Genomic DNA, 21,612 nt, shown 5'->3' on the forward strand with positions numbered 1-21,612 from the left:
TAGGTATCAGAGGTACATACTCTCTCTCTCTCTCTCTCTCTCTCTCTCTCTCTCTCTCTGTCTTATAAAAGTACATTAGTTCGCAATTCAAATTGCCATACATCATATTGGTTGCGCGCGATGTCATAAACCATTAAAAAATCCGTTGCTGGAAGTAGGCTATTATTCTTAACCAAGAGTCGGACGTGGTCTCTCTCTCTCTCTCTCTCTCTCTCTCTCTCTCTCTCTCTCTCTCTCTAGCCGGCTTGATATTTAGCGAAAGAAAGAATAGAACATTCAACTCAATACCCTTTGAGGAAAAATACTCCGCCTTAATGAAGATGTCTTCCTATATACAACACAAAATCGACGTTTACATTTATATCACAAAATCCCACTTCCCTCTCTCTCTCTCTCTCTCTCTCTCTCTCTCTCTCTCTCTCCAACAGAATGTGCAGGAATGCGTAGGAAAGAGAGAGAGAGAGAGAAATTGTTCCGGGTAGCTGAAATGTGTAGCGAATATCCTGGCCTGAAATTTAAATTTACCGAACAGAAAGACGTTTATTTCGAGTAAAACTAAAATGAAAGTCAGTCAGGAAAAGGTGGAAAACGGCAAAGAGAATTGGAAGGGTTACTGTCAGACTGATGTGAATATAGTCCGGGAGATAAATTAGGTATTAGAGATAGAAGAAAGTTGTGGCTAATGGCCTATGGATGCGAAATGATTATTAAACTTAGAGAACGTATTTAAACGAGACCATGCGTATAACAAACATATATCATCTATATTCGCGAGTGCATAATGTCGATAATCCCTTTTCTTGTGATGACTCCTATGCGTTAAACGTTCATAGGAATTTGTACAGTAAATTCTACCTAAATATATCAAAGGGTTTTCTTGTGTACACCTCTCGCATTTGTATGAATGGTTGATTGATTAAGATAGCCACGCCTACTTTGCCCATGAGCAACCCACAAGAAAAGTTATTATTTATATTATACTTCCTCCCTTGTATTAACAATACTTTCCAACAGTTTGGTGTTAACTGCTTTCTTAGCAAGGCAGAATTAGTACCAAAAGAATATCCATAAAAACGGACAAACGTTATGATGATAATGAGGTATAGAAGTAGGAATAGGATAAGAAATAGTGGATAGAAAGGTCTGAGAATATGAAGAGAAGGATTTAACACTAGTCCAAGGAAAGCCTGTTGCTGTTTAGCTAGGTAACCGGGGAAGGTCAGTGACAGGATACTCTCTACTCTGGCCTGTCTCGGAACCCCAAACGAAGAGGTAGTCCAGAATTGGAAGACACCTAAGAGTAAGGATCCTTTAACGGAGTCGATATCTTTGGGCTTGAGCCGAAGGACTCGGATAATCCGAGCCTCTTTACTTGAGATTATCCAAGATAAGGATATAAATTATCACTGCCATCACAGATTAGAAAATCTTTTTCATATCAGCAAGCTTTATTATTTTATTTCATTGATTTATTCGATAAATTTATATTCTATAAATGTTAATAATTATTCATTTAGATGGTCTTGATATTAACTATCATGATAGTTACGTAGCAATTTTAAGGGATTTTATTAACAAAATGTCAGTAGTGTGTATACAAAGTGCCTGGACTGTCATCAGGCCAAAAATTTTGAGTACACACGCGCGTGCAAAAGAACATAAACTAACATGTTCTTGTAAAAAAAAAAAAAAAAAAAAAAAAAAAAAAAAAAAAAAAAGTGGACGGCGACTTGAACCCGCGCACCGTGCACATTAGAGTTCTCTTGCTTGAGTACTAGGGCTCACGGTTCTATCTCATTTCTCTGCCTCTGGTTTGTTTTGAAGTTTTTATAGTTTATATATGAAAGATGTAATTTGGTGTTGTTGCTGTTTTTAAAATAATTTACTTTCTTTATTACTTCCCTTGTAGTTTATTGATTTCCTTATTTCCTTACCTCACTGGGCTATTTTTACCTGTTTGGAGCACATGGGCTTATAGCACGTTGCTTTTCCAATTAGGGTTATAGGTTGGCTTGTATTAATAATAATAATAATAATAATAATAATAATAATAATAATTTTGTCTAATTCCCTTTAGTGATAGAATTAACGAAATTGACAACTGGTATTTTTTGAGAGAGAGAGAGAGAGAGAGAGAGAGAGAGAGAGAGAGATGTGGTTTAAGGTTTCTTCTTTTGCCATACATTTCCTATTATTATTATTATTATTGTTGTTGTTGTTGTTGTTGTTATTATTTGTTACAATCATGGTTGGAAAAGCAGAATGTGACAAGCACAAGTGTTCCAACTGGGAAAATAGTCCACCGATGAAAGGAAAAAGGGAAATAGCAAGTAGACTATAAATAATAAATAATGAATAATAATATGGCATATTTTATAATCAGTAACAACTTTAAAATCGATCAGTCATAGGCTATATAAACTATAAAACGAGGCTTATGTCAGCATATTAGATAAGCCAATGTAAATCTGACCCGTGTTGAATCTGCTGGTGTTCCATTTTGCTTAGGCCTATGTAAAAATAAAGCAATGCTTAGGCCTATATAAAAATAAAGCTATGCTTAGGCCTATATAAAAATAAAGCTATGCTTAGGCCTATATAAAAATAAAGCTATGCTTAGGTCTATATAAAAATAAAGCTAATCCTGGTTTATTCTACTGATGAAATCACATTAGGTGTAATCCACTCTGTAGTTTTAACATTGTTATCATGACTAGAAAATAGCTGACTCTTCAAAACTTTGTTCACGATGAAATGTGATAGCAATAAAGTTTTTCATCTCGTTAAATTATTAGGCTTTACATAAGTTTCAGTTATTTTATGCTTAATTCGCCTTTTGATAAAACTAATTGCGGTTTATTACACAACGTTTGTCTCGGACTCTTTATTAATAGGGAAATTTTTTTTTACCAATTCGTAATTTGTGTGATGATTCGGATATATTTTTTTAGTTTACCATTTAATTCATTTTTTTCAAATTTGGTCACCTGTGTTTAGCTCTCCTATATAATAAAGAACAAGTGTCTGAATATATATATATATATATATATATAGAGAGAGAGAGAGAGAGAGAGAGAGAGAGAGTCCTATATATACATACGTATATAAATATTTGTATAATTTACACACGCATGCACGCACGCACGCACACACACACACACACACACATATATATATATATATATATATATCTTTCCGGTCACGCTGAGTTCTCCCCGTCTCTCGGGTAATGGGAGAGGGAGTTGTCATATCCTGGTGAGAGGGGGCTGGGTGTGTGAGCATATCTACCTAAATATATACCCTACGACTAATATTTTTTTTAATCTCATATTAAAGAATTTCTTTTGAAATCTGTATTTATAAACGTGAAATCAATGCTGGAGAGAGAGAGAGAGAGAGAGAGAGAGAGAGAGAGAGAGAGAGAGAGAGTTCTCACGCCTATGAAAATGTTCTGAAGTTTAGGAAGTAGTTTCAAACGGTAAGAAAAACAGAAGATCAAAGTATGGGTGACGGAGGTGGGAGCAGGTGACTACGTCCCCAATTGTTATTATTGTTATTATTATTATTATTATTATTATTATTATTATTATTTGCCAGGCTACAACCCTAGTTGGAAGAGCAAGATGTATAAGAGCAAGCGCTCCAACAAGGAAAAATAGCCCAGTGAGGAAAGGAAATATGAAAAAACTACGAGAAAAGTAATGAACAATACAGAATATTTTTAGAGCAGTAACAACATTAAAATCGGTCTTTCATATAAAAACTATAAAGCATAAAAAAAGAGGAAGAGAACGATTCTGCTCCTCATAGGACAAGAGAAATTAGTGTGTCCTTTATTATTATTATTATTATTATTATTATTATTATTATTATTGAGGGTACACTCGGGCACACTATTCTATCTTATTTCTCTTCCTCTTGTTTTGTTAAAGTTTTTATAGTTTATATAGGAGATTTTTATTCTAATGTTAATGTTCTTAAAATATTTCATTTTTCCTTGTTTCCTTTCCTCACTGGGATATTTTTCCTGTTGGAGCCCCTGGGCTTATAGCATTTTTCTTTTCCAACTAGGGTTGTAGCTTAGCAATTAATAATAATAATAATAATAATAATAATAATAACAACATTACTTGCTAAGCCACAACCCTAATTGGAAAAGCGGAATGTTATAAGCCTAGGGGCTCCAGCAGGGAAAATAGGCCAGTGAGGGAGGGAAACAAGGAAAAATAAAATATTTTAAGAACAGTAACAAGTCTGTCCGGATTACCTATGCTTTCGCAACGACGCTAGTTCCTTTGTATTTTTTTTTGGGGGGGGGAGGGGGGCGGGGGGAGCTGTATACATTAGTATAGCACTGTGAGACTTTAATTAATGACTTTGAATGGGCAAAGCGAGATGAGACGTTACGTTTTTGAAAAAGCCTTCCAGAGGAATTAAAAAGCCTTTAGACAAAGAGCTTATTTTTAAAATAACAAAAGTGAAGACTCCTTATAGAGATGTTTTAATCTCAGAGTAAGTTCTGTGCGAAATGTAAAGCCTTAATCTTTCTCTTTGTCTCCTTCTCTCTTCTTATCTCTTTCTCTTTCTCTTTTTAGATCTATTGCGGTGCAAGAGACGTTAGAAACAAGATTAACAATACACGGAATTTATTCATTGTCTTTTTCATGTTGTTTATCTAAAAATGTCTTGTATAATTTTTTATGACTTTAACAATGTGATATTAAAAAGGAAAATGTTTGGTTATTTATTTGCGGTTTGGAATTGTTCTGTTTCCCTGGGAGACTATTTTAGAATGAGATAGATAATGGACGAGAGAGAGAGAGAGAGAGAGAGAGAGAGAGAGAGAGAGAGAGAGAGTACTACTAAGATTTGTACTCTCTCCGTGTGAGAGAGAGAGAGAGAGAGAGTACTACTAAGATTTGCACTCTCTCCGTGAGAGAGAGAGAGAGAGAGAGAGAGAGAGAGAGAGAGAGTACTGTTAAGATTTGCACTCTCTCCTTGGGAGACTATGTTAGGATGAGAGTGAGAGAGAGAGAGAGAGAGAGAGAGAGAGAGTACTGTTAAGATTTGCACTCTCTCCTTGGGAGACTATGAGAGAGAGAGAGAGAGAGAGAGAGAGAGAGAGAGAGAGAGAGTACTACTAAGATTTGCACTCTCTCCATGAGAGAAAGAGAGAGAGAGAGAGAGATGAGAGAGAGAGAGAGAGAGTACTGTTAAGATTTGCACTCTCTCCTTGGGAGACTATGTTAGGATGAGAGAGAGAGAGAGAGAGAGAGAGAGAGAGAGAGAGAGAGAGGGGGGGGGTTAAATGACAAACTGCGTTGTTCTATTATAGGATTTACGACAAGTTATTATCACTACTATCATTATAATTGCTGTTGTTATTGTTTTGGACGTTTGAATTTGGAAAAAGTTAAAAAAAAAAAAATAGTTAACAGCCATTTTTATTTATTCCTCACGAAGAAAAGAACTAGAACGCGCTGCGGAATTTTGTGTAAGAACGAAACCTTTTATTTTCGATACGCCACATTTACGGTCGTTCAGAACCGAGGACTTTATGGCCAAACAAACGAAGCACCTCATTCGTAGATTAATGTTACCTTTGATGACCTTGTCCGCCTCGCTGGGAAGTGTGGAGGTCTGTGTAAGAAATGGTTGTGTATAGTCGAATTATTATTATTATTATTACTATTGTTAAGCTTCAACCTTAGTTGGAAAAGCAGGAGGCTATAAGCCAAGGGGCCCCAACAGTGTAAATAGCCCAGTGGGGAAAGGAAACAAGGAAAACTAAAATATTTTAAGAACAGTGACAACATTAAAATAAACATTTCCTATTTAAAATATAAAAACTTTAACAAAGCAAGAGGAAGATAAGTTAGATAGAATAGTGTGCCCGAGTGTACCCTCAAGCAAGAGAACTCTAACCCAAGACAGTGGAAGACCATTGAAGCGAGGCTATTCGTTTATCAGAGAGAGAGAGAGAGAGAGAGAGAGAGAGAGAGAGAGCATTGTCATTACAGTGTATGAGCATGTATGAAATACAAATCAAAGCAGCTTTCTATCCTTCTAGGAAATATCCTTTCCATCCTACAGGATCCCATTATCCTCAGGCAATCGCTTTCAGCTTCGTGTCTTCCCCGATTAGCAGAGGTCGGGCGAATGCCTCTCCCAATCTGGAGTTTTATCGAGTTGATAAAACTCAATGTTCTTTCCCGAAGAAGGACGCCAGGGGCTGTTGGTCTTTCTAGGCTCAGACCAAAGTCTTTCGAGTTTCAGACCATATGTCTTTCGGAAGGGTCTTGATGTTTATTTCGTATAACAAATAATATTACTGTGTTTATATTTATTAACGTTATATATTTGGCTATATTTTTTTTCATATGGGTATTGTATTCAACGTATTTGTGTTAGCGAATTGGTTGTTTTTTATACTCATTCATTATTCATGCGTTCAAAGTTATAATAGTCAGTCAATCATATAGGCTATTTACCTAAGTATATATATGTATATATATATATATATATATATGTATATATGTATATTTATATGTATATATATATATATATATATTATATATATATAATGTTTACATGTATATATATGTATATATATATATATATATATATATGTATGTATATATATATATATATATATATGTACTGTATATATATGCATACATAAGTATGTGTATGCTAAATACATGAAATAAAACTAATAGATCACATAAAAATTGTATAGATAACTTTTATCAAAACCGATCAAGTAAATTATAAACCTGTATCAGGTTTCTAGACCTGTATATATATCACGTTTTAGAATTTCCTATTGGATAATATCCTAACCTGAATTTGCAACTACACAAGACGAGAAGGAATCGTCTCCTTAGGGCACACACACATCCTGATTCTTATCCCAAGTTGGATAAATTATCTCTCCTGAACAACTTTAAACCCGAGGCTTTCTAACTCCCTACATACCCCCCCCCCCCCTCCCGCTTTCATCTTCTCTCTTCCCCCTTTCTTCGGTATTATCCTTTCCCCTTCTTTTAATGGTTTGATGTAAAGGTAGTGGACGAGGAAAAAAGAAACAGGAAGATTAGACATATGCAATTTCTTTTTGTCGTTACTTATTCTCTCTCTCTCTCTCTCTCTCTTTCTCTCTCATTACGTGGAAAAAAGAAACAGGTAACCTAGCCTTCTCTCTCTCTCTCTCTCTCTCTCTCTCTCTCTCTCTCTCTCTCTCCAAGGGAAAGAGAAACACGAAGGTTAGTATTATCTCTCTCTCTCTCTCTCTCTCTCTCTCTCTCATTACGTGGAAAAAAAACAGGTAACCTAGCCTTCTCTTTCTCTCTCTCTCTCTCTCTCTCTCTCTCTCTCTCTCTCTCTCTCTATCTCTCTCTCATTACGTGGAAAAAAGAAACAGGTAACCTAGCCTTCTCTCTCTCTCTCTCATTACGTGGAAAAAAGAAACAGGTAACCTAGCCTTCTCTCTCTCTCTCTCTCTCTCTCTCTCTCTCTCGCTGTTGTTGTATTGACTTATGCTTTTGACACCTCTCTAACCGTGAAGGAAAAATTGTATTATTCCTCCCAGCTCCAAACCTGTTTATGTCGTGTAAGTCGATGCTATGGAAATCTAGCTGAATACTTTTCAACCTGACTGAAGTCTCTTCTAGTTTATCGGAGTACATTTCTCAGACTTGGTATATTCTGCGTTCATGCTAATGGTATGTTTCTACAATTTACTTGCCCCATTATTACCTGTGAAATCAATGACCTTTATATATACAGACTTTTTTTAAACGTTACTTATTATTATTATTATTATTATTATTATTACTCGAATAGGAAATTGTAGGACGTTCAGTAATACAATCCATGAAAGTTTACTAGATTAAGATATTAAAGCCAACTTTAAATAATGAAACCTCGATCTTTCCATTGAAATTGTTTTAAGTATTTATAATTTTATTTATGTTTTTAGTCTAATTCCAATTATGGAATTCAATCCCCGATGTGCTATTGATATTAGAAAACATTTTAGGTAAATACTGTAACTTAAATATTTTGGTTTTAACTTACGATTTTGTAAAACTCTACTTTTCTCTGTTCGCTATGTATATGAATATTATAAGCATTTGTTAAAGTAAAAAGAAAAAAACTATTTTTTGCAGCTGATGGTGAGTTAAGGAATGTACCCAAAAGCTTCATTGGAATAAAATTAGAAAAAAAATGTCATGGATTGCATTACTGAACGTCCTAAAATTTCTTATTATTATTATTATCATTATTATTATTATTATTATTATTATTATTATTATTATTATTATTATTATTATTATTATTATTATTGTTATTGACATACTGTTAACGTACAGCATGTATAAAGGATTAAAAAGGCCGAACAATGACTACAATTTCTTCTTCTTCTTCTTCTTCTTATTATTATTATTATCATTGACATAATGTTAACGTACAGCATGTATAAAAGAATTAAAAAGGCCGAAAAATTACTACAATTTCTTCTTCTTCTTCTTCTTCTTCTTATTATTATCATTATTATTATTATTATTATTATTATTATTATTATTATTATTATTATTATTATTATTATTATATTATTATTATTATTATTATTAACATAATGTTAACGTACAGCATGTATAAAAGATTAAAAAGGCCGAACAATGACTACAATTTCTTCTTCTTCTTCTTCTTCTTCTTCTTCTTCTTGTTCTTCTTCTTCTTCTTCTTCTTCTTCTTCTTCTTCTTCTTCTTCTTATTATTATTATTATTATTATTATTATTATTATTATTGACATAATGTTAACGTACATCATGTATAAAGGATTGAAAAGGCCGAACAATGACTAAAAAAAGTGTGGAGTGTAATGCATTTTATGTTGGAGATATATATTTCAATGCTGTTACTGTTCTTAAAACATTTTAGTTTTTCCTTGTTTACTTTCCTCACTGGGTTATTTTCCCTTTTGGGGCCCCTAGGTTTCTAGCATCCTGCTTTTCCATCCAGGGTTGTAGCTTAGCAAGTAATTTATAAATTAATACGATAGCGTGTTTCATTGTTGTTATTGACAGGCTAAATAATTTTGAAGTCGAAAACATTTAATGTACATCATAAATTTAACAACCAACAATCCATCCTCTCCTTGAAGCATCTCTCGACATTCTTCATCTCAGAACGGGACATTCTCTTCCTCATTCTTCATCCCAGAACGGGACATTCTCCTCCTCATTCTTCATCCCAGAACGGGACATTCTCCTCCTCATTCTTCTTCCCAAACCAGATTTTTCTCAGTTCCATAACTAGATCGAAGGTCTCCAAGAATTGCTCGTAAATTTTTCAAGTGATAAAGATGCTTTTTTGGGAGAGCTATTTATTAGCTGCGATCGTAAATTTTTGCAATGTCGCTCTCGGGTATGGCTGAGAGGGTCATACATTACCTAAAATGTATGAATTTATTATTATTTTCTGCCTTTGCGTCTTTCAACATTTTTCATGAGCTTGCAAGCGAATGACACAAACGGACGCTTTGATTATAGTGTCATTAAGTATATACTGTATTATCATTATTATTATTATTATTATTAAGCTACATATCTGAATTAAAATGCCCCTTTGAGCTTGTAGCAATGTGCTTATTCAACTAGGGCTACAGTTAATTTATTGATGATAATAATAATAATAATAATAATAATAATAATAATAATAATAATAATAATAATTCTATCCTTAATTGCTTTCCTAAATCAATTTGTATCTTCTGTACGTATTTAAATCCCTTTTCTATCCAAAATAAACATGCTAGTGTACGCGACCCGTCAAAAATTACTGCCAAATATTTACATTGATATGCACACATGTGCATACGCTCCTCCTTTCACCAGGTATGACTACTCCTCTCTCCACCTACCCGAGAAAGGAAAAATAGTTTGGTGTGATCGAAATATAGGCCTATATATATATATATATATATATACGTGTGTGTGTGTGTGTGTGTATGTATACATATATGTATGTGTGTATATATACATTGTATATATATACATGGTATATATGTATATATACAGTATATATATATAAATATATATATATATATATATATATATAAATATGTATATATATATATATATATATATACACACACTCATATATATATATATATATATATAAAACCAGACACTTGCTCCTTATTATATAGGGGAGATTCTCTCTCTCTCTCTCTCTCTCTCTCTCTCTCTCTCTCTCTCTAAGTGGTTCATGACTCAAGCACAGTTCTTAGAATCTAAGTCGACTTGATATCTTTGCTAATTTACATTTTTTATTTTCGATATTTATCCTTCGTTCCCATTCAGCGAGAAGGAACCTTTATTATTATTATTATTATTATTATTATTATTATTATTATTATTAATTGCTAAGCCAAACCCTAGTTGGAATAGAAGGATGCCATAAGCCCAGGGACCCCAACGGGGAAAAAAGCCCAGTGAGGAAAGGAAACCATAGAAAATAATATATATTAAGGACAGTAACAACATTAAAGTATATATTTCCTATATAAGCTATAAATACTTTAACAAAACAAGAGGAAGAGAAATTAGATCGAATGGTGTGCCCGAGTGTACCCTCAAGCAAGAGAACTCTAACCTAAGACAGTGGAAGACAGAGATTGAATTCTGTCTCCCTTTAGAGGATCCTTTGACACAAGAAGGATATTCTATTGTCATCAGCTGTTTTGAGGATTCCCCGCGAGAGGGACTTTAACTACTTCATAAATATCTCGTTACTTTGTATTTGGCTTTCAGGATGTCTCTCCCTGTAAGGATTATTGTCCTGGTTTGTAGTTTATATGTTTTGTGTGTGTGTGTGTGTTTCTAATTTTTTAAATCAGAGATATCTGTTGCCTTATTTCCTCACTGGGCTCTTTTCCCTGTTGGAGCCCTTGGGTGTTTAGTATTCTGGTTTTCTAGCTGGGGTTGTTGCTTAGCTGGTAATAATAATAATAATAATAATAATAATAATAATAATAATAATATTAATAATAATAATAATAATAATAATATTTACATGTATACGCAAATATGGGAAAATATATTCAGGATATTTACATATAGTGCAAATATATGTATATATATATATATATATATATATAGATATAGATATATATAGATATATATATAATATATATATATAAATATATATGTCCAGTAGATATATATATATATATATATATATATGTATATATATATATATATATATATACACACAGACAAAGACAGAGACTGACACTAGACCAAGAGGCTGATTTTCATTGCCTTTAAAGCGGATGTACATATGCATATTTAGCATTATTTCCGTTCTAAAGTCATCACAAAATGTTATTAGTGCAGTTGACAAAGAACATCAAAGTATGGCGAGAATTTTGCTCCTACTAGAAAAAAAAATGCTTCTATAGAACAATAAAAAAACCTTAATCCATTAACATGATTCTCAATTTATTCATTAAAAATCTTTAATGACATTCATGATTTTTTTTTTTTTTTTTTTTTTTTTTTTTTTAACTTCGTTTGAGATCATTTTTCTATGGAAGGGCGGATGTGTAAACAAGATTGTAAGATAATTAGCCTACGTTTTTTTTTCCCCTCAGTTTTGATATTTTTGTTAGGCCTTAAGAGCGACGTAGGCCTAGAACCTTGACTGTTTTATTTAGTCTTTATTTAAGAGGTTCAAGTGAAGGTTTGGCTGTTCGTATATTTTTCTATTTGGTTATTATTTAATTTTTTTTTATTCAATTATTTTTAGTATTGGTTCTTTAGTGTTTTCTTAGTTAAATTCAATCATCATCATCATCATCTACGCCTATTGTCGCATAGGGCCTCTCTCTCTCTCTCTCTCTCTCTCTCTCTCTCTCTCTTTCATATATATATATATATATACATACATATATATATATATATATATATATGTACATTCATGCATACATACATATATATATATATATGTATATATATATATATATATATAAATATATATATAATTCACTACTTGCAAAAGTATGTGATAATTGGAGATACAATTATTATTCCATCTTTATATTTTTATTATGTTTATTATTATTTTTCCTAGTTATTTTATACCTAAATTCAGTACTCGCAATAATATTTAATACTTTTGGAATACTTTTTCACTTTATTTTAAATCTACATGTATTTTTCCAAAATCTGCTTTTCAATAACTCTTGAACTTCCTTTATTTACGCCAATGAAAATCTCGTTAGTTTTATATGTTATAAAAATGATACTAAAATTATTACATGATTAACAATTTCTCTCAATCTTGAGTCTGGAATATTTCTTGAAAAAAGAGGTTTATGAAACTTTCGTTAGTTTTATGTTATAAACTAGAAATTATATTAACGTATATCATGATTAACTATTTCTTTCAATCTTGATTCTGGATATTTCCTGAAAAAAAAATTAATGAAACTTTCGTTAGTTCTGTTATAAATTATATTAAAGATTATATTAGAAATTACATTAAATTATTTCATAACTAACAATTTTTTTTTTTTCAATCTTGTTTGTAAAATTTAATCAAGTAACTGATAGCAAAGTTGATAGAATTAAATTCAATTCTTAAGTTTATATTTTTATCAGAATCAGAATTATTTCTTATAAGAATTCTACCTCCTAAAATCATAAAAAAGTTTTATAAAGTTCCACCGATTAGTATCATTCCACAACCTGGTCACAGCTGGAATTAAACTTCTGATTATTTTCATTGTTTTTTTTTTAACAGTTAAATATAACTACTGGAAACGTCCCTGCCTGTCGTTCTGCTGGACGGGAGATCGAATCCCGCTCAAGCTCGATAGTTCCTTTATTGTCTGCAACCCCACCATCCTTATGAGCTAAGGATAGTGGGTTTGGGGAGCCTATAGGTCTACCTACCGAGATATCGACAGCCATTGCCTGGCCCTCCCTGGCCCTAGCTTGGTTGGAGAGGCGGCTTGGCCGCTGATCATATATGTATAAGGTCACTGTATGGGTCTTGCACTGCTAGCTATTGTATCATGAGCGGCCTTTAGACCTTTAAAATGTACAGTACTGCAGTTTTGTGTCTTGTCCTTATCATTCTCTATTAAAGTAAATGAATAATTGAATGTAATGATAATTATAGTGTCATTGATTATTATTATTATTATTATTATTATTATTATTATTATTATTATTGTTATTGTTGTTGTTGTTGTTATTGTTATTGTTATTATTATTATTATCATTATTATCATTATTATTATTATTATTATTATTATTATTATTATTATTATTATTATGATTTCTTTGCTTAAGACACGCGATCCTTCCCTGAACTCTTGTCTTGAAAGTTAGGAGATGCGATCAATCTTATCATCTTCCCTGAGGAAATTTTTCGAAAAATGTCATCTAAGTTTTCATCATAAATTCATTAAGACCCTCTCAGATTAATTAAGAAGAGGTGGAAAAGAATACCCCCCCCACTCTCTCTCTCTCTCTCTCTCTCTCTCTCTCTCTCTCTCTCATTAGATATAGGTAGACTTCCTGTTAACACAATTTTATGTGGGAATACCTTAACTTGGTGAAAAGGTTTGAGTATCGCCCTGAGCAGCAAAGCTGTACTAGTCAGGACCACTAGGTCACCCATACTAGGTTGGTTTGCTGTGAACTATCAGACAAAAATCTCCCACCATCGCCAATCTGCACTGTCCAGCGTGGTGATGAAAACTGGTCGAATCCCAGACATGTCTGAGGCCTTTATCCTGCAGTGGACTAAAAACAGCTGCATTTCTTGTTGTAGGATGAATCTAAAAGCATAGTTTCCCGTTCCTATAGGGAATAACCTGAATATTCAGATTTTAGACTATACATCATAATCTCATCCTACGCCTATTAACGCAAAGGGCCTCGGTTAGATTTCGCCAGTCGTCTCTATCTTGAGCTTTTAAATAAATACTTCTCTATTCATCATCTACTTCACGGTTCATAGTCCTCAGCCATGTAGGCTTAGGTCTTCCAACTCTTCTAGTGCCTTGTGGAGCCCAGTTGAAAGTTTGGTGACCTAATCTCTCTTGGGGAGTGCGAAGAGTCTGCCCAAACCATCTCCATCTACCCCTTACCGAAATTACTCCAAAGATATTTTCTCTATTGTTAGGATAATTGTAAATTTTTATGAGTCCCAATAAGTCTGGTGTGGGTAACGCGTTTTATATTCTGTCCTTCAAAAGACACTATAGTTATTTCTGACATGATATCTACCTGTTACCTTTATCCCAATAGAAAAGGAATGAAAACCTCCCACCAACAGCCAACTCCATTGTCATTTTCTTGTGCACCAAAATGTGCCATTTTTTTATTCACTTGTACTATTATTATTATTATTATTATTATTATTATTATTATTATTATTATTATTACCTTCCCCTGATGTTCATCTATTATTCTGTCGTTCGTAATGTCGATTTGTTATCAGTCATTCTTGTTATATATGTATATATATATATATATATATATACATATATATATTTCATACTGAATTATATATATATATATATATATGTATATATATATATATATATATACATATACATATATATATATATATATATATCGTTTGATTCCCGAGTGTGCCTCGAATATGAAGAAGGAAATGCTTATCATTGAACACCAAAACACGGTCAGTGGGCTGAAACTTGTAGGATGTAATAATGCTATAATATATTGTTTCCTTTTGTTTTATTGTGATTCTTTACTTATTATGATAATACTACTAAAGTCAATAATAATAATCATGATAATAACGCATTTATTTATTTATATATTTAGAAAACTATCTGATAAGATCCAAGAAAGTAGATTTCTCACGTCATGAGAAGAGATGAACATTATATTGGGAGGAGAGTGATGGAAATGGAGGTACAGGGAACGAGAAGGAGAGGGAGACCAAAGCGAAGGTGGATGGACTGTATCAAGGATGACCTTCGATCAAAGGGATTAACCGGCGATGAAGTGTGGGACAGAGGTAGATGGAGAAAGCTGGCCAGAAACATCGACCCCACATAAAAGTGGGAAATGATGCAGACAAAGAAGAAAAAGAAGTGCCATCTTCACCATAGGGAGGATATTGCTATCAATACAACTAAAGCAGGAGAATTTTAGGCATTACTTAAATGTATTTGCATTGTCATTTCAACCCCTATCTGGACCTAGATTTTAACCCTCCCCACGCCCCTGGTGCCTACCCATACCCCTGGTGCCCTCCCCACGCCCCTGGATCCATCCCCACGCCCCTGGATCCATCCCCATGCCCCTGGTGCCCTCTCGCCACCCCTAGTGCCCTCCCCACGCCCCTGGTACCCTCCCCACGCCCCTGGCACCCTCCCCACGCCCCTGGCTCCTTCCCCACGCCCCTTACACCCTCCCCACGCCCCTGGTGCCCTCCTCACGCCTCTGGTGCTCTCCCCACGCCCATGGTGCTCTCCCCACGCCCCTGGCACCCTCCCCACGCCCCTGGCACCCTCCCCACGCCCCTGGCACCTTCCCCACGCCCCTTGCACCCTCCCCACACCCCTGGTGCCCTCCTCACGCCTCTGGTGCTCTCCCCACGCCCATGGTGCTCTCCCCCCCGCCCATGGCACCCTCCCCAGTGTCCATTTCATTTCTTGCATCTTGCTGCCCAATCATATGAATTCATTTCATACAGCAACTGCTGAGTTTCCTCCAGTTTCACAGAGCTGTTGAACGGCCTCCCAGGCACCAGTGCCTGACTTCAGTATCTCCCCGAAAGGCCAACAAATTTCCACAGAATTTGCCATAAGGGTTGTGTCAGTAGACTAGGTTTCAGATGTTCAAATGTAAGCATTTTGGGAAGTGTATTATTATTATTATTATTATTATTATTATTATTATTATTATTATTATTAATAGCTAAGCTACAACCCTAGTTGGAAAAGCAAGATGCTATAAGCCCAGGGGCTCCAACAGGGAAAAATAGCCCAGTGAGGAAAGGAAATAAGGAAATAAATAAATGAAGAGAACAAATTAACAATAAATCGTTCTAAAAAGTGTACAGATTGATTACGAACTCTCCAGGATACTGCAGTCTTGATACGTAGTGTTTGTGAGTAACTTGTAAATTGGGACATTGTTATTATTATTATTATTATTATTATTATTATTGTTATTATTATTAGCTAAGCTACAACCCTAGTTGGAAAAGCAAGATGTTGTAAGCCGAAGGGCTCCAACAGGGAAAAATAGCCCAGTGAGGGAAAGGAATTAAGGAAATAAATAAACGATGTAAGAAGTAATGAACAATTAGAATAAAGTTTTTTGAAAACGTTAACAACATTTGGATAGATATTTCATATATAAGCTATAAAAAGACTTATGTCAGCCTGTTCAACATAAAATCTTTTATTGCAAGTTTGAACTTTGGAAATAGTTTATTATAACATACCATTGAATCTCTTCGTCTTGACTTTTTAATTTCATCCATCAACTATTTATATCTGAGTTATTTCTATTTATATATTACTGTGTTTATGTTATAATACCGATTTTCCCATGGTTTTAGTCCATTAATTCATATATACCACATCTGGCTACCATATGAACTTGGGATATTTTGTATATTTGTAACAAAATCATTAGACTAATCTTGTCTCTTCTCTTTCAACAGGAAAAGCGAGTCGTTACAGCTTCATGCCATTGGGTGGTGAGTACAGGACAAGTAATATTTTGTAGTGTTTTGTAATAACTCTTCAGACCTTTTAATTGAACATTGCATTTTCTTTTATACTTCTCAATGGAGAAGAGAGAGAGAGAGAGAGAGAGAGAGAGAGAGAGAGAGAGAGAATTTTTATCATACAGATTTTTAAGGTTAAGAGATCAAGATTTAATTACACAAATTTTGTAAGTCTAAGAGAGAGAGAGAGAGAGAGAGAGAGAGAGAGAGAGAATTTTATCATACAGATTTTTTAAGGTTAAGAGATTGAGATTTAATTACACAAATTTTGTAAGTCTGAGAGAGAGAGAGAGAGAGAGAGAGAGAGAGAGAATTTAATCATACAGATTTTTTAAGGTTAAGAGATCGAGATTTAATTACACAAATTTTGTAAGTCTGAGAGAGAGAGAGAGAGAGAGAGAGAGAGAGAGAGAGATGTTATGATACATATTTTATATGGTTAAAAGAGAGAGATGTGATACAAATTTTGTAAGACAGAGAGAGAGAGAGAGAGAGAGAGAGAGAGAGAGAGAGATGTTATGATACATATTTTATATGGTTAAAAGAGAGAGATGTGATACAAATTTTGTAAGACAGAGAGAGAGAGAGAGAGAGAGAGAGAGAGGAATAAATAAGAGTGACTTATTGTGATGAATGACGTGGGTTTATAATCAAGAGAGAGAGAGAGAGAGAGAGAGAGAGAGAGATGTTATGATACATATTTTATAAGGTTAAAAGAGAGAGATGTGATACAAATTTTGTTAGACAGAGAGAAAGAGAGAGAGAGAGAGAGAGAGAGAGAGAGAGAGAGAGATAATGATACAAATTTTGTAAGGTTAGGAGATCGAGATTTAATTACACAAATTTTGTAAGTCTAAGAGAGAGAGAGAGAGAGAGAGAGAGAGAGAGAGAGAGATAATGATACAAATTTTGTAAGGTTAGGAGATCGAGATTTAATTACACAAATTTTGTAAGTCTAAGAGAGAGAGAGAGAGAGAGAGAGAGAGAGAGAGAGAGAATTTTCAAAGGTCCTTCTGCCATATTATCTCCTCTGGGGTAAAATAAGATCACATCCTCCGGATCGTTTGAAGAGGAATCTGGGTATTTCACGGCTCGTTTAGTCCGGACTCGAGATTTCCTTCCCGAAGAGAGAATAAAAAGGGCAAAGGAAGCTGTGACTGGTAAGAAATGAAGAGGGCAATGGATCTCTAGAGGGAGAAGTCTTTGGTCCTGTTTCTCAGTTGAATCTGTTTATTATTATTATTATTATTAGTATTATTATTGTTTTTGTTATTATTATCATTATTATTTTTATTATTATTATTATTATTATTATTATTATTGTTATTAGTTTTTAGTACTGATTCTCAGTTGAATCTGTTTATTATATTATTATTATTATTATTATTATTATTATTATTAGTAGTAGTAGTAGTAGTACTGATTCTCAGTTGCATCTGTTTATTATTATTATTATTATTATTATTATTAGTTTTTAGTACTGATTCTCAGTTGCATCTGTTTATTATATTATTATTATTATTATTATTACTTGCTAACCTTCAACCCTAGTTGGAAAAGCAGAATGCTTTAAGCCCAGGGGCCCCAACTGGGAAAATAGCCCAGTGAGGAAAGGAAACAAGGAAAAATCAAATATTTTAAGAACAGTAACATTGAAATAAATATTTCCCATATAAACTATAAAACTTTAACAAAACAAGAAGAGAAATTAGATAGAATAGTGTGCTCGAGTTTACCCTCAAGCAAGAGAACTCTAAACCAAGACAGTGGAAGACCATGGTACAGAGGCTATGGCACTAGCCAAGACTTGAGAACAATGGTTTGATTTTGGAGTGTCCTTCTCCTAGAAGAGCTCCTTACCTATAGCTAAAGTCTCTTTTACCCTTACCAAGAGGAAAGTGGCCACTGAACAATTACAGTGCAATATTTAACCCCTTGGGTGAAGAAGAATTGTTTAGTTCTGATTACCTTATATGGAAGAAACTGATAGTTTTCTCCAACTTTTATTGTTTGCATTGAGAAATCAAGCATATGTAATTAATTGTTCTCTAGTCCTGGGTAGTGCCATAGCCTCTGTACCATGGTCTTCCACTGTCTTGGGTAGAGTTCTCTTGCTTGAAGGTACACTCAGACACACTATTCCATCTTATTTCTCTTCATCTTGTTTTGTTAAAGTTTTTCATAGTTTATATAGGAAATATTTATTTTCATATTATTACTGTTACTTTTTCTCATTGGGCTATTTTCCCTGTTGGGGGCCCTGGGCTTATAGCATCTGCTTTTCCAACTAGGGTTGTAGCTTAGCAAGTAATAATAATAATAATAATAATAATAATAATAATAATAATAATAATAATAATAATAATAATAATAATAATGGAAAAGGTTGAGGAAGTTATTGAATCACCTCTACTAAATTATTATACAAAATGTTATCATTTGGAGGCAAGTACAAATAGCAAATTTTATATTTTTTTCCCTGTAAGATAAAAGTCAAATCTATGTTTATTCCCGATTAACTTATATAGAGAAATCTGATAGTTTATTTCATTATTATTTGTTTGTATCGAGAAATCAAGCATAGATAATTATCTACAGGATAAAATTAGTAATTGTATGATTTTCATTGACTGTATTTTTATAGAACGTTTAAAGGTTTAAAGGTCGCTCATGAACGGCAGAGGGTAGGGACAGTGACAATGGCCTTGCAGGACAATGTCCAAGAGACTGATCATACATACGTATGATTAGTGCCCTAGCCCCATCTCCACCCAAGGTAGGACTAGGGAGGACCAGGCAATGGCTGCTGATGACTTACTAGGTAGACCTATTGGCTTCCCCAAACCCCCATCCTTAGCTCACAAGGATGGTGAGGTTGCGGAAACTACAAGAAACAGTTGAGCTTGAGCGGGTCCTCGAACACCAATCCAGCATATCGCCAGGCAGGGACGTTTCCAATTGGCTATGAATTAATAGAAGACCGGTATTGATAGATCTATTTTATGTGTTATAGATGGCGAGACGCCAATTATGTACAAACAAGAGATGGTTGAATATTGATTCCAAATAATTATTCATGCTTCGTCTCTTACATTCAGTTTGCCTTTAAACTATAGAGGCTTGAGGGTACACTCGGGCACACCATTCTATCTTATTTCTCTTTCTCTTATCTTTTTTTCAAGTTTTTATAGTTTATTTATCTAAGGTTTAATTTAATGTTGTTATTATTCTTTAAATATTTTATCTTGTTTGTTCATTACTTCTCTTGTAGTTTATTTATTTCCTTGTTTCTTTTCCTCACTGTGCTATTTTTCCTTGTTGGAGCCCCTGGGCTTATAGCATCCTGCTCTTCCAGCTAGGGTTGTAGCTTACCATGTAATAATAATAATAATAATAATAATAATAATAATAATGTGATAAAAACAATGATACAAGAACAGTCTCTCTCTCTCTCTCTCTCTCTCCTCTCTCTCTCTCTCTCTCACAGAGACCCAGTTAATGGTTCAGCCCACTTATCACACGAGTCTTGACACTGGAATCCCAAAGAGCGTCTTCAGAAACGATTGGACATTGCAAGATCCTTCCATTATGGAACGTATATATTGCAATGTTAAACAGCTGTTGCATTTGTTTGATTGTCTTTTCAAAACGTGGAATTAGGAATTTACTAGATATAGAGGCATTGATGGATTACATGAAAGTAATGTGTGAAATTTTTAATTTGATATTCATCTGAACAAAAATTAAAAAAAAAATAAATAATTTTTTTTTTGTTAAAGATGAAAGGTAACGAGGCAAATAATTTTGGTCGATGTAGTATGTTCAGAAATTTGTTGATGGATCTTTGAAATAGTTATCAGATTAAAAGTGTCATTTTAAATAGTTTTCTAAGTCTGGATCTCAAATTAATCTCTCCCAGGTCTAATGGGGTCGTTTCTGTGTGCATGTGTATGTGTGTGTTGGCACGATTATCCTATTGGTATGGTCACTGCCTGATGATCGCCGGACTGGGGTTAGAGTCCTAATCAAAACTTGTTAGCTCCTTTAGTGTCTGCTTACCTCATCATCATCGTGAGCTAAGGATGGGTGGTTTAAGGGAGTCTATAGGTCTACCTGCCGAGTCATCAGCAGCCATTGCCTGGCCCCACATGGTCGTAGCTTGGACGCTAATCATACGTACATAAGGCCAGTCTCTAGGGCATTTTCCTGCTTGCTAGGGCAATGTCACTACCCCTTGCTCTGCCATTCATGAGCGTCCTTTAAACCTTTAAACTAATAATCCATTTTAGGTTTGAGTCAATAAGATACACACGTGTGTGTTTTTCTGTCCTTCATTCATATTGCTACGCAATCGTACGAGCGCTTTCCAATATTCCGGGGGTAACTTTTATCAATACGCTCACTCCAGATATTGATGTAACTGTTTTTCTCATGCTGTCAATAATCATTGCACTATTCAGCAATCTTCCTCACATTTTGTCGATACATGTCCTTTAAGTTTTACTAATTCGGTATCTTCCTTTTTTTTATTCAGATTTTTTTAAATTTAATTTCCTTTTAACTTTCGCCAACTTCGTTGAGGCGAAGGTTATGTTTTGATAGGCATATTATTATTATTATTATATTATTATTATTATTATTATTATTAGTCCAGGAACCCCAATAAGGAAAATAGCCCATTGAGGAAAGGAAACAAGGAAATGTAAAATATTTTAAGAACAATAACATCATCTAAATACATATTTCTTATATCAACTATAAAAACTTTAACAAAATCAGAGAAAGAGAAACCGGATAGAATAGTGTGCCCGAGT

The 21,612-nt window shown here is 33.9% G+C and overlaps 2 protein-coding genes across 2 annotated transcripts in view; one reads left to right on the plus strand and one right to left on the minus strand.

The window, feature by feature from the left end:
- The window catches only part of LOC137627881 (uncharacterized), a 256,631-nt gene that overhangs the window by 162,344 nt on the left and 72,675 nt on the right, over positions 1-21,612 (minus strand). The gene's annotated exons all lie outside the window — the stretch shown is intronic.
- On the plus strand, positions 15,222-15,764 carry LOC137627357 (uncharacterized). Its single transcript, XM_068358442.1, has one exon. The coding sequence runs from the start codon at positions 15,222-15,224 to the stop codon at positions 15,762-15,764; it is 543 nt and encodes a 180-aa protein (XP_068214543.1).

This window comes from Palaemon carinicauda, chromosome 35 (genome assembly GCF_036898095.1).
Source record: "Palaemon carinicauda isolate YSFRI2023 chromosome 35, ASM3689809v2, whole genome shotgun sequence".
NCBI classification, from domain to species: domain Eukaryota; kingdom Metazoa; phylum Arthropoda; class Malacostraca; order Decapoda; family Palaemonidae; genus Palaemon; species Palaemon carinicauda.

Bases quoted from the DNA above. Each gene is read 5' to 3' on its own strand.
- LOC137627357 (XM_068358442.1), top strand. From the start codon at position 15,222: ATGTATTTGCATTGTCATTTCAACCCCTATCTGGACCTAGATTTTAAC.